Raw genomic sequence first — 14,235 nt, forward strand, 5'->3', positions numbered from 1 at the left:
CATATATATATATATATAAATAATAATAATAATAATAATAATAATAATAATATCTGCATCTGTTTGTGTGTTTTCTTGTGTGAATTTCTGCGACGTGTGAGCCTAATTATTCTTTTACATTTCTTTGTTGTTGTACCAGTTGTCAGTGTGTGAGTTCACACCGTGTTCTCTGTGTACATTAAGTTAACTAATAATTACTTTTATGTGTTTTTTTAACTCTCTCTGTCTTTGAGTATTATGAAGAGCGCTATTAAAATGAGAGAGAGAGAGAGAGAGAGAGAGAGAGAGAGAGAGAACCCCTCCAAAGTGATGTTGTCCGCTCAAGAAACCCATCCCTCCACTCCATTCTTCATTACACACACATACTTGTAGTCATTTCATTTTTGTAATGGTGACACTAATGGCAAAAGAGAATGCATGTAAGAGCCACAATCATCAATTTAGGAATTTATAAATGTACAGATCAATCTTGTGTATTTTATTTTAAGCTGCATTTTATTTTGTGGCCGCAAAATTCTACATGTCTTGTACATGATGTTATTATGATCATTGGGGGGGAAAGGTTGCGTGAGTTGTTGCAGAAAATAGATTAAACAAAAATGTCATCGCTAAGGAAAGAAGAACGAGTGAGTTGTTGACTTTCAGGTGACATTCACTCTTCATGTATCTGTCAACGATAAGCGGTTACATATAATGAATTGATGGATGGATGGATGTAATGATGGATGGATGGATATGGTCCACAAGTGTCATAAACCTTGTTTTAAAAGGCATCATGAGTGATTTGGAAATAAAAATAGAAACCCTGTCAACATTTATTAAAAACAAAGGTACAGAGGCCACAGCTGTTGCAATTGTTGTCTTGCTGAGGTTGTGTGTGGTTGTGTGTGTGTGGGTGTTAGACTTCGTCAGACACACACCTGCAGCCTGACACAACAGGGGGCATCTTTAACAATTGTAATGAGTGCTAATTACAGTTAATTACATTGTTCAATCAAACTCCAGTGGGCATTCAGGAGTGTGTGTGTTTGTGTGTGTGACAGAGCAAACAATGACAAGTACAGTATCCTGCAATGCTTGGCCGACCAGCTGTGTGTGTGTGTGTGTGTGTGCGTGTGCGTGTGTTGTTGTACAAATAGTCTGAGCGTATGTGTAGCTGATTTTCTCATTGTTTTATATTTTATAAGCCATTTACAATTTCACAGATTGATTCAATATGAGATATCCATGATTGGGAATATATGAGCCCTAATGTCAAAAGAAAAAAAACAAGGTTTGAAGCTGAGAAGAACCACCCTCAGATTGCCTGCCAACCTCATGGTGACGAGAAGAAGTTACTATGCCTGCATTGACAATGCAGGCATTTTGGATAGAACCAGGCTAGCTTTCTCCCTTGTCTTTATGTTAAGCTAAGCTAAGATGAGTAAATTGGCTGTTGGCTGTAGCTTCATAATTAATGTACAGACATGAGAATTTTCTCATCTTACTAGATGCGTAGAGCATGAGAGCACTCAGCTTTATTGAATACCACCTAAGATGTTTTGCAGTAAATTAGCATTTATTACTGATAACAATTTCACTTGAAATACTGATGCTAATGTTCATTTTGAGGGGCTCATGAATATTCAGTGTGCAGTTTGTGAACTGGGGGCTCTGTCACTTTTCTTTACCTCTCCCTCTTTCTCTATTCTCTCTCATTTCTAACTCTCCACCTTTATCTCTCTCACACTTGCCACCCTCTCTTTCTTTTTTTGTCTCTGCCTCTTTTGTTCCCACAAACAAGATCGTTCAGTGTTCAGAGTCGGAGAGATGCGCTGGTGAACTATGGAAAAGCCAAGTGGGCTACAATTTTAGATACAAGTGAGCCAAGAACGCCCAGACACACACACACACACACACACACACACACACACACACACACACACACACACACACACACACACACACACACACACAAAGGCTGATAGCTGTGAATACAAGCCTGATTATATGGACTTGTAAAGGAAAAACAAAGAAACTCTGTATCTGACTCTGGTGTAACATGGATTTGATGTCAGTGTTCTTTTTGTGTGAGAGAATTATGGTTATGAGTTTCCTTTTAGGGTAAAACGTGTGTATGATCGTGTCAGGGCAGGACCATGAATTGATAAATTTGCATGGTTTTATAATGAATGTCTCCGTCAGGTATTCTCCCTTCATTGGGAATATAATGAAAAGTGTGTGTGTGTGTGTGTGTTTGTGTGTGCATGTGCGTGTGTGTGTGCGTGCGCCCCCTGTTTGTGCATGCATGTGTGTTACGCTGCAGCCCAGACTTAATTACCCGTCTCTTGCTAGACACTGATTGCAAATCTATGTGTCTTGATTAGAGGATTCAGTGTTTCCTCCCGCACACACACACACACACACACACACACACACACACACACAGATTCCTGAAGCACTTCTCAACTTTGAGTGCTTTTCTGTGTAATGAATATACTAAGAAGAGTAAAGCATTTTGACTGAGAGTGAGCGTAAGGATGGATTCGTATAACATTCTCAGATCTTAATCATCTGCTAAAGCTGTTTTTTTTTTTTGTTTTTTTTCAAAACACATTAAATTAATTTACTTCACTGTAAATGCCAAACATGAAAATATTGAGACACTTAAAGTAGGGCTGTACGATATGAGGCAAACATGCAATATGCGATTTCGTGGTTGAATATCGCAATAACGATAGTATTTGTGATAAATAAACATATTAAAGTGTACTCAGTTTTGCATTTCTGCTGCTTTCAGTATTCTGCTAAATTACAAATTAAAACCAATAAAAGGAAATAATTTCCATCATTCTTTTATTGAACAAATTGATCATTGAATTAAACATGAAAGGCACCACTAAAAGAAGTGACAGATTGTGCAGTTATCTACAGATATTTTCTTTCAACTAACACACAAAATCCCCTGAGTGCCTTTTGCGATATGTAGAAGCCTTTCGCGATGTGTTTATTGCGCCAGTTAATATCGCGATGACGATTTAAAAAAAAAGAAAAAAAAAAAAGATGTTTTGTGCAGCCCTAACTTAAAGACCCAATTTTTGGGCTTTTTTTCAAATGCATGATTCTCTATTTCTCTATTGTACAGTAATGCAAAATACCATACACCAGTGCTTGATTTCAGCAAATAACTAAAACACTCAGTGATTGCACCACAACAATATTATGTTGTCATAAGTTTTTGTTCATAACACACACACACACACACAGACACACAGACACACACACACACAGAGAGAGAGAGAGAGTTTAGAAAGCAGCATTGTGTTGCGTAGACTTTAGTTTAGATTTGAGATTTTAGCTGGTCCTTCTTGTATTTACCACATAATACTGTCAGTATGTACGTATGCATACGTATGTAAGGCAAAACTGTGAGATACATTATTCATCCAGTACCATGCAATCCTGTCAGTTGCCACCCACGTATTTTTTTTAGGCAGATCTCTCAGACAGAATAATGACCGCCGTTCTGACAAATAGAGGAGCAAGAGGAGGCATTTGAGGAAATAACGAGCAGAGGAATCCCACAGTGGGGGCCCCCAGCTCGGCCGAGTTGTCATGGCGACGCAGATTCTGGGCGCTTGTCTAGTGTGTGTGTGTGTGTGTGTGTGTGTGTGTGTGTCTGTGTTTCTGTGCATCTTTAACTCTTTCTCATCCATATTTGAGGGTGAGAAACAGTGGAAAAGAGACATTGAGAGAGTTTTACTAAGTCTTCAGTGTGCTTTTAAAAACTTATAATGTGTGTGCTTCAACTCGAGGCAGTCCGGGCTCTCCGGCAAAAAAAAGATTTGATTAGTTGCCTAGGCCCAGTGTGACATTGACGAGAGGTGCCACTCCGCGCCTTCCACTGAAAAGTTGAGAATATTTTAACTTGTATGCGTGTCTAAAAAACGCGACTTGCGGTGCAAGAAGTCTTAAACAGTGAGGTACTGTATGTAGCCCGACATTAAAATCGTTAACGAAAACGAACGAAATAACGAAAACTAGGTTGGAAAAAACCGTTTCGTTAACTGAAATAAAAATAAAAACGAGGCATTACAAAAAAACGATAACTAAACTAAAACTGTAATGTCTGTTTGCAAAACTAACTAAAATAAAATAAAATTATCGAGTAAATGTCCTTAGTTTTCGTCTTTGTCGATCTTTCATAGAGCAAATAACGTTATATCTCTCCGACCATGACATTTCCCGTAGACATGTATAGTTTCCGACTGGGAACCCAGAAATTCCGACATTCCACGTCAAATTGAACACAACATGTCCGTGGCTCCGTGCCTCTCGCCTGGGCCTGGCATCATAGCGGTACCGAAAGTCGGAAGAAAGCGGCAGTCCTATTTGATTATGACTGTGTCAGATAAAAGTGCCTTGCAGTGGAAGGTGGTAAAATATGTGGACAATTTATTACAGGGAAAAATCCCACGAATTTCAAAGTACATTTGAGAAGCGCACACAAGCTAGGAGGCTAACTTAGCTTACCTTACCTTAACAAGGTAAAGGAGAACGCAAAGCCCCCTTTCCCCGAAACAGAAGCTAACCCCGGTAACGTTACGGGCATGGATGTATGGGATACAGGGCCAGGCAGCATGACGGAGACAACAGCAGGACAGAGAACACTACAGGAGGGCTTTCACTGGTGACCCGATAGCTGCTGGTTAGTAAATATGCAGGAACACCAAAAGCGGGAGGAAGCGTGGGTTAATATGTGGATTGATACTGGGATGTCTACACAACTGTGACTCGATTGACTTCAAAAAGTTCGCCACTTTACTCGAACCAAAGTTGAAAACACCTGTTCATGTCTTCTTTAGTCTGTTGGCTATCTAGTTTTTTTTTCCTGGAACACGTCACTTACACATTTTGCACGTACTGCGTCTTGTGTAGACTGTTTACATATTTATGACCATATGTAGGCTACATTTTATCTACTGGTGTTATTGTTGAATACATATTTCTAAAATTGGATGATGTTTTTGTTGAGTTATTATTACACAAAACTTTTTTCTGATCTTTTTGAATCCCCCGACAAATAACCCATATTACAAAAAAAGACTAAAACTAATAAAAACTAAACTAAAATTAGGCATTTTCAAAAAATAAAAACTAAACTAGCAAACCCGCTTTAAAACTAAACTGTTTTAATTAAAACTAAACTGAATTTGAAAACAAAAAGTCAAAACGAAATAAAAATAAAAACTAATGAAAAATGCAAAACTATAATAACCTTGGTTCACACTGGACATTACAAGATCCCCTCATTTTGTCCTTGTTTTGTGCAAACATCTGTTGAAAAGTGTATCTGTTAATTTGAGGCTTTAGCAGTCTGAGTAGATCAAATCAAGTCCAGAGTTAGTCTTTTTGTTACTGTTCCTCCTCCAGAGCTAGGCAGAGAAGGGATGGAAATAGGGGGATTTTTATATTAACAAGACTGTAACTTTAATGTCATGGGTTACTGGTGAGAAAAATAAATTTTTCAAGCATGCATTTTTTCATTTTGAGGGTGTAGTGACCACATTTACTTATTTTAAGTATTCAGATCCTTTACCTACTGCTAGTAAAAGTAACGGTATCAGTCTTTTTTTTTTTTTTTTTTTATACTTTATAGTTTTTCAGGTAATCTTTACAAAAAGATGCGAACAGAAACCCTGAACATCTTAACAAATAAACAATTCCCACCACCCAACCAAACCCACCCCTCTCAAGGCTTATGAGGGGAAATAAAAATAAATAAATAAAGGGACATAAGGAAACGGGCCGCTTAGAGTACATAAACAAACTATAAACTTACATTAACAGTTATAATCATCTCGGGCCACCAGCACTCATGTGAAGGAAACGTTCTGCACAAAATCGACAAAAGGACTCCATGCTAAGGTGAAATTCTTGCGGGATTTACGCAATTTATATCAAAGCTTTTCCAAAGGGACAGCAGCTCCTTCAGCCACTGTATAACTGAGGGGGGGATTATTAGCTTTCCAGTTGAGAATAATAAACCAGCGGGCCACCAGTGAAGCAAAGGCTAAAGCATTCGCTTGTAACACTGTTACACTACAGCCTTGGGGTAGTATGCCAAAAACCGCTTTATGAAAATCTAGATTTATTGTTTATAAATATGTGAAAAGACTTCAAATATTGGACCCCAAAAACCATCCAAATGCTGACAGCCCCAGGACATGTGCCACACTGCAGCTGGACTGTAGCAACATCTAGGACAGCCAGGATCGACATTGGGGAATATTTTTGCGAGCCTCTCGTTTGAATAATGAAGACGGTAGAGAACTTTGAACTGTATCAAGCCATGACGTATACACAATGAGGAGTCACAGTCTTACAAGTGATATGAAATGTACTAGTACTTAAAGCTTTAGTGCGTAACTTTTTTTTTTTTTTAATAATAATGAACGTCCCTTACATTCAAGCCATTGCCAAATGAGTTACAAAGCTAATTAAGACTCAGATCAGCTTCACAAAACTCTCTGTGTATTTCTCAGTATGGCTGTGTTCAGAAGATTGTGCCGTCCGACTTTCGGCCACAGAAGCTCAAGGAAAGATAATTTCCTCTTCTGAAGAGTCCGTGTTTTTTTAATCTTCCGCGTGCTCCTTGTCTTCTGTATATTGGTGTACTGTAACTGAACGCATTATATTTTATAGGCTGATCACATGTAAAAATCCTAATCTGCAAAGTAACGGTCAGTAGTGGAGTCAAAAGTATTTCTCTCTGGAAGTAGAGCTGGGCAATATATCGATATTATATCGATATCGTGATATGAGACTAGATATCGTCTTAGATTTTGGATATCGTAATATGGCATAAGTTTTGTCTTTTCCTGGTTTGAAAGGCTGCATTACAGTAAAGTGATGTCATTTTCTGAACTTACCAGACTGTTGTAGCTGTTCTATTATTTGCCTTTACCCACTTAGTCATTATACCTGCATTACTGATGATTATTTATCAAAAATCTCATTGTGTAAATATTTTGTGAAAGCACCAATAGTCAACACTACAGTATCGTTGCGGTATCGATATCGAGGTATTTGGTCAACAATATTGTGATATTTGATTTTCTCCATATCGCCCAGCCCTACGTGGAAGTATAAAGTAGCATGGAATAATGAGTCTTAATGATAAATAATCATGAGCTGGACCTTTGCTGATTTTAAAGAATAATATGTTTAGTTCTGACGAAGGTTGGTGATATCTGTAGCTTGTAACATTGGTACACTGACAACCCACGCAGCTCACTATTTATTAATTAGCTCAACCTTTTTGTGTCCATCTTGTACTTTGACACCCATCGCGCTGTGTCAACAACTGCTCACGCCGTTCATAATGTATAATGCTGCCAAAGCAAGAGAGCATGTACAATTTGTTCTTTTGTGTAAAAGGTGAAGAGCAGGAATTTGAGAGAGCAGTTAATTGATATTGTTAAATTGTTGAAAATTAGATGAAGTGGGTGGAGAGTCAAGTGCCAATATTGAATTTTAATATTGCAGAATAACACATAGTTTTTTGTTGCACTTACATGTTTCTCACTCACAACTGAACATCACACATCACTTTACCTCATTCAATATTCTTGTTGGTTTTGCATGTGCAGTAGATGTGACCGTAAGCTACAATACATCAGAAATATGTTCCGGTTTTGCGATGGGATCCTCTGGGCGGTAACTGTGGCACTATACTTGTTCTATTCAGAGTTTGTCAAGCTCTCTCTGGGCGTCATTAGGGTTACAGAACACACGTCATGTACTTCCATCTGGATGGTAAAATAATTTGCAAGCGGATGTCAATAAACCTAGGGCACGGCCTGTGGAAAATATTTCACATAACATCACCCACAGTGCAGCAGAACAGGGACAGTTCTCCTTCAAGTGATACTGTAGCATTAATAACATAAACACTAGCTAGTGCATCAATAATATCTCCTAGAGAGGAAGTACATCAGTATTGCCATATTGATTCTCGTAGGCTGGTGAATAAGGTCTGCCTCACTTTCTATCATTCTTCCAGTTTTTTGTCTTAATTAGTCTCAATCAGTCTTCCTTTTGAATATATTTGACCCATCTTACACACCTACTGCATACAACTCCAGCAGACCCCACCTCTATGTGCTGTCTAGAAAATAAAAGGAAATGAGAAAGGAGAAAAAGTCTCCTCTCTCCCCAGGGAGCTAAAAAGAGAAAAGGGTAAAAAAAAAATAAAAAGCTCTCAGGTATTCAATGCAAAGCATCAGTTCAAGGTTCTATTTCATTTTGATAAGTCTGCCATTTCAAAAGCACTAACCCCCCCCCCCCCCGAGTTCCTTGTGCTGGAGTAAAAGGAGACTTAAAATTACATTCACACAGAGGTCTTCAACCCCAATTCAGGGCTGTCTAAATGACTGCCTGAGTCGATTTGTGCCAGGTAGGTCTCTCAGAGCGGAGCTCATCAGACGATCGGTCCCTTTGTCGGATTGCAAGACCTCTCAAAAGTCGAGTCAGAATATGTTATCCGGTTCTTCCTCCCACACATGGATAGCTTCCTTTTTTAAAGGTTTATTCTTGTTGGAGGATTGTCATGGAGATACATTGCTATTACTGTATGCATGTGATTAAGTATTGAAACATAACTGTCCAGGAAATCAAGCATTGAAATGATTTCAAGTACGTTTTTATAATTTTTCTGAGTGTACATTTCTTTACTAATATACTTTATGATGCAGAACAAAATGAGTAAGTGCTGTATTAAACCTTTCACAGGTAGACAAGACAGGTACATCAAATAATCAAACCAAACACTTTTTTTTTTTTTTTTTGACAAAACAGTTTTTAAATATTTTAAGCTAATGAACATTTTTATATTGACAATGGATGAAATGACTCTGTATAATGTGAAAGGGATCACACAGGGTGTCTGGGCAGCATTAATGTGCTGGTTAAAGAGGAGAGGATGAATTTCAGAAGCTAAACAGTTTGCCGTGACTACTTCCTAACAGACTGAAGGGAACATTTGTAGTTTTTGTGTGTATGTGTGTGTGTGTGTGTGTGTGTGTGTGTGTGTGGTGTGGTGTGGTGTGGTTGAGTTCACCTTCTACACCATGATGTTATTCACAGGATGTGCTCACACATGCATCACGTATCCCCACCTTTTACACACACACACACACACACACACACACACACTTCATGCTCAACAGTGTTCCTTTTATATCTTTGAAATGTTTTGATTCGTTGTGAAGTAGTAAAACTTTCCATGATGTCTGTTCTAGAGTCTAAACATGAAGTTAAGTTCACCTTCTAGACCATGATGTTATTCAGAGGATGTGCTCACACACGCATCACCTATCCCCACCTTTTACACACACACACACACACACACACACACACACACACACACACACACACACACACACACACACACACACACACTTCATGTTCAACAGTGTTCCTTTTATATCTTTGAAATGTTTTGATTTAGTGTGAAGTAGTAAAACTTTCCATGACGTCTGTTCTAGAGTCTAAACAGGGGTGTGCTTATACAGTAAATATGACATTTCCAGTAGGTCTTATTTCATAATGTGCGTTCACATTTAAGCTTGACTTTTCTGCATTTTTATCTGTTGGACTGATCACAAAATGATGCTAAACTGAGGTGCCTAACACTGACCAGACCTACACCTGCCTTAGGCTCATTGTAAATCCAACTCATCAACAGCCTGGGCCATATAGAATAGAATAGATCTTTATTGTCATTGTGCTTTGACAAATGAAAATCTGTAACATAAGTTTAAAGTTATAAGTAGGCGCTGCAACGAAATGTCCTCTGAGGCCACATTCTGCGTAAAATGAAATGCCACATTGGAACGTGGGCGGCTGCACTGCAATGTTTACACTGTGGCCAATTTTTCATCCCTTGCCCCCCTGTTGCTGTGTCATTTATTAGAACCTTTTATGCCTCCGCGCCGGCGATAGCCGTGGCCTGAAGGGAATTTTCTTCAGATTTGGCACTTGGACCCATGGAAAAACTGATTAGATTTCGGTGGTCAAAGCGAGCTCAGTGTGATCTCATAAAACACGTTTTGGCTATAACTCAATAATTCATACGCTTGTTATGACAAAAGAATTCGCACAAATGTCTAATTGGATAAATTGATGAACTGCTGACATTTTAAATCCAGAAGGTCAAAGGTCAACTTCATAATGCTCTCACTTCTGGACATTATTTAACGTCATAAGGGGAGACATTTGGTCGGATACTGAATTGGTGATACTAATCTTGAAAAATGTGGCGATTGTTTAGATCTTCTGTGCTGCCGGGTTGAAGGATACACTTAATACATTTTATTAAACTGCTTCAAAGTCTTAACCACATATATTACATGAGTCTGGACATACGTGCATGTAAACTGCAACTTGACTGGTTGGCCGAGCCATACAAAAAAAATGAAAATACATACAGCATGCAGGGAGCAACTTGGGGTTCAGTGTCTTGCTCAGGGACACGTTGACATGTGGCCGGAGGAGCCTGGGATTGAACCGCCGATCTTGTGGTTGAGGGTAGTCTACCAGTCTACCTTCGAGCCACAAGTCGCCCCACACAACCGCGAGGCATTAATTCTAGTTGTACTTTCACTCAAATGGTAGTAATAATAAAAATGTCATTTTTTACAGTTCAAATCTCCCCTGCATCACCTCCCGCCCAGCGTGCAATCAACCACAATCACTGCAAAATGTCACGACACTGATGAGACTGTGTCGGTGTCTTGGGAAATAATCTCAATCTTTACTTATTTCCGATATCCTGTGGTCAACACGCCACAGCGGCAGTATGGAACATCACTGAGTAAACAAACAAGGCAATGGGACATGGTCCATGTGTGACTTTCAGAATTCAAACACGCAGGGTCCCATCCTGCTGCGAGAAGGTCGCCATCCTGCCTGGAAGCAGCTCTGGGGTGCGTGTGGAACTAGTCCCGTCTTTATCAAACATGCTTGATGCCATCATTGCTCCTCTTCTAGTGTACACACTGCTCTGACGTCGAGATGGTCATTCCGGTTAGGAAATATGAGATGTCTTCCAGTTATTCCACAATGTCAACTTTACCTTGGCCCCGAGTGCAGAGAACAGCAGAGACGTAGGAGGAAGGATACATGTAGAGTAAACAACATGCCAAATACACTATCCATGTGATTGTGATGTCTTAACCCTTTGCTATGTTGTTTGTCGTGTTTTACAGAGGCATCCAAGGCAAGAAATGCGGGAACATTATTGTGAAAGCTGAGGAGCTGAACAACTGCAGGGTGAGGATGGATGAACACTCCCTGAAGAGTCTCTGTTGTCCTGTGTCTTTTGTGTTTCTCTATCTTTTCTGCATCTTTTTCTGCTCTGTCTTTGCAGACTGATCTCATGAAATGGCGTATGTATGACACACCAATTCGTATGCCATTATTGGCGTGTTATCAAGACACATACTCACTTTTTAGCGTGTATATCGCCGTTTGGCTTCCATTGACATTACCTTGCGATTGCGTGTGAATTTACACCGCAGCGAGTAGTATGAAAGGGTGAACCGTAGCTTTCTTCTCGCGATAACACGCCAAGTAGCGATAACACGTGGCGTGTATGTGTACGCCCGCTGTATACAACGTAGACATACACGCGGAGAGCTCAAAATGCGTACAGACAACACGCCACTTGGCTTAAGAAAGTTGCCGTGTATATTTACACAAAGTCATGATGGTCTTTGGCTACCTGCTCCTTTCCCTGGCAGGACATTTGTTTCAGATGATTCAAGGCACGATAGCTATGGGAACTGAATTTTGAGTGTAAATAATGTTCATCTGTTTACAGACTTAAGAAGAAGTGACGAACAAATGACGTGAGAGGCCCCTTTGTCCTTTGTGTGAATATTTTATTAAACTTTTGGGAACAACAAAATCCCCACTAAAATACTTGAAAAGCACTTAAAAGCAGCTGTAGGCATTTCTGGTGCCATGTTTTGTTGGTGGTGTATTTTGTAGTTATGGGGATGACTGTTCCAATTTGAACATTATAACATCAGACTTAGAAATATAAAAATGGCCTCTATAGCACCGAAATCATAATCCAACATCAACAAAAAGAATCAAAAGATTATCAAATGAGTCACAAATATCACTGAATACATCAATTAATAATACTGTTAGTAAAATAATTAAAATAGTGTAAAAAGAAAAATAAAGCTTTTTCCTTTCCGTTTCCCTGTCTGTCAGTTTGTTTACCTGCAATCAGTTGATGAAATAAATTAAAAACTATATTTTTTTTGTGTTTTTAGTACGTGGCTCTACTTTGTTTTTTATTACGTCAACAATCGAAGACAGCTTTTTGCATTCAGTCTGTCATTACCAAAGAAAATGGCTTTTTTTTCACTTTCAACTATTTGGCTCTAAACCTTTCCACAAACAGCCTCAATCGATCAGAAATCATCAATCTACAAAACATGTTGCTTTCAAAGGGAAATACGGTCTGCAGATGGGATTCGATACACTCCTCAATGTTAACAAAAGACATGGACTACCACTGCTTGGAAATGTGCATGTACAATGTATAATCCATACATTTATTCTGTCTTTTTCTGTCTCTACTCATTAGGAATCGGTAATGATGCAGTTCTGCGGGAACAAGTTGGACAAAAAGGATTTCTTCGGCAAGTCCGATCCCTTCCTGGTCTTCTACAGGAGCAATGAGGATGGCACGTGAGTTCCCCTCCCCCTTCCTCCTTCGCTCTCCGTCCGTCTTTCCTTCTCCCCTTTCATGTTTGGTTTAATCCTTCCCTGGATCCAAAGGAAATTGGTTTCATTGATTTGTCTGAGATTAAAAGCCGGGCTGCCAGTTTAAGCACGTTTGTGATTACATGTGGAACTGTTTGTGTATGACGTGTGCGTGCGTGTGGAGGCAGGAGGCATTGAAGTGGTGTGTGTGTGTGTGTGTGTGTGTGTGTGTGTGTGTGTGTGTGTGTGTGTGTGTGTGAGATCCAGCTCTGTGCGCTCTCTTTTCCATCCTGCAGTGTGTGACAAGTCAGATAAGACCTTGCGCTCTGAGGGCAGAAGACACCAAGTCCACCTGCTAGCCAAGGGACTAATGAAATCACCTCTTTGCAGTGTGTGTATTTTTGTGCATGTGTGTGTCAGGGCAGTAGTCGAGTTCCATAGCCCTCCACATTTACTCTGTTGGCAGAAAGTTACCTCTTTAACTTCATTCCCTTTTCTGTTTCCCTCTCTCTCCCCACAAATCTTATTTCGTTCGTTTTCCTTTTCTCACTCTCTTTTCATCTCCTCGTCTCTCTGCAGGTTTACCATCTGCCACAAGACAGAGGTGGTGAAGAATACATTGAACCCAGTGTGGCAGGCCTTTAAGATCTCTGTTCGAGCTCTTTGCAATGGCGATTACGACAGGTGAGTCCATTTTTTTTTTTTTTTTTTAGATACTAGCTATTTCGGCAACTTAAACAGAATACAACAACACAGACAACCCCCTGATTCATCAGCGAGTTATTTTCAATATCAAACACACTGAAAATATCATGCAAGGTAATATGGGCAACATATGTGATTTGATGAACGGTCCGGCAGTGTTTAACGGCCTCTTCAGGCTGCTTACACACAGCATAGCACTGCTGGCTGTGGCTCACCAAAGAGTCTGTCTTTTGGCATATATTGGAAATGTTTTAGTCATTTTTAGTGTGAGAAACCCAAATATCCGCAATAATAAAGGAGGCACTGGAGGTATAAACAGCTTATACTCATTCATTTTTACCTTTTGTCTGCATAATGTTCTGTCTGTTTAGGCTGGCTGAGATATGAACAATGAGCCTCGACACTGTCCATCCAAACACACTCACTTCTGCAGCCTTTATTGTTTACCATGCTTTGGGGAGAGTAATAAAATAAAGAGAAAATAACAGCGGTGCATCGCCATGAGTGTCTGGGTTACATTTTCTCTGAGGCCACTCGTATGAAAAATGTATGCACTATATTTTGTAAGGCGCTAAGGAAAGTAGCATTCAATAACACACATCCAGTGTGAATGAAAAATTTATGAAACTGTTTTCAGCTGCTAAGTAGAAATATTATTGTTTTTGGCAGATTCAGCAGGAAGGCAAAGATAATTTGGCAGACAAAAATTGCGTAATATATTGTATTATTTTCTGGAGAAAAAGCAGTGCAGCTGTATGATTTTTTCCC

The 14,235-nt window shown here is 39.4% G+C and overlaps 1 protein-coding gene across 2 annotated transcripts in view; it reads left to right on the forward strand.

Moving 5' to 3' along the window:
* LOC144512408 (copine-8) overlaps positions 1–14,235 on the forward strand; it is an 88,583-nt gene that overhangs the window by 40,380 nt on the left and 33,968 nt on the right. For both annotated transcript variants that reach the window (XM_078243159.1, XM_078243160.1), the window contains 3 exons: positions 11,250–11,313; positions 12,644–12,747; positions 13,342–13,446. In XM_078243159.1, the coding sequence (XP_078099285.1) occupies positions 11,250–11,313; positions 12,644–12,747; positions 13,342–13,446 (273 nt within the window). The remainder of the gene's footprint in view (positions 1–11,249; positions 11,314–12,643; positions 12,748–13,341; positions 13,447–14,235) is intronic.

The sequence above is a fragment of the Sander vitreus genome, chromosome 23, assembly GCF_031162955.1.
Source record: "Sander vitreus isolate 19-12246 chromosome 23, sanVit1, whole genome shotgun sequence".
Lineage (NCBI taxonomy): Eukaryota > Metazoa > Chordata > Actinopteri > Perciformes > Percidae > Sander > Sander vitreus.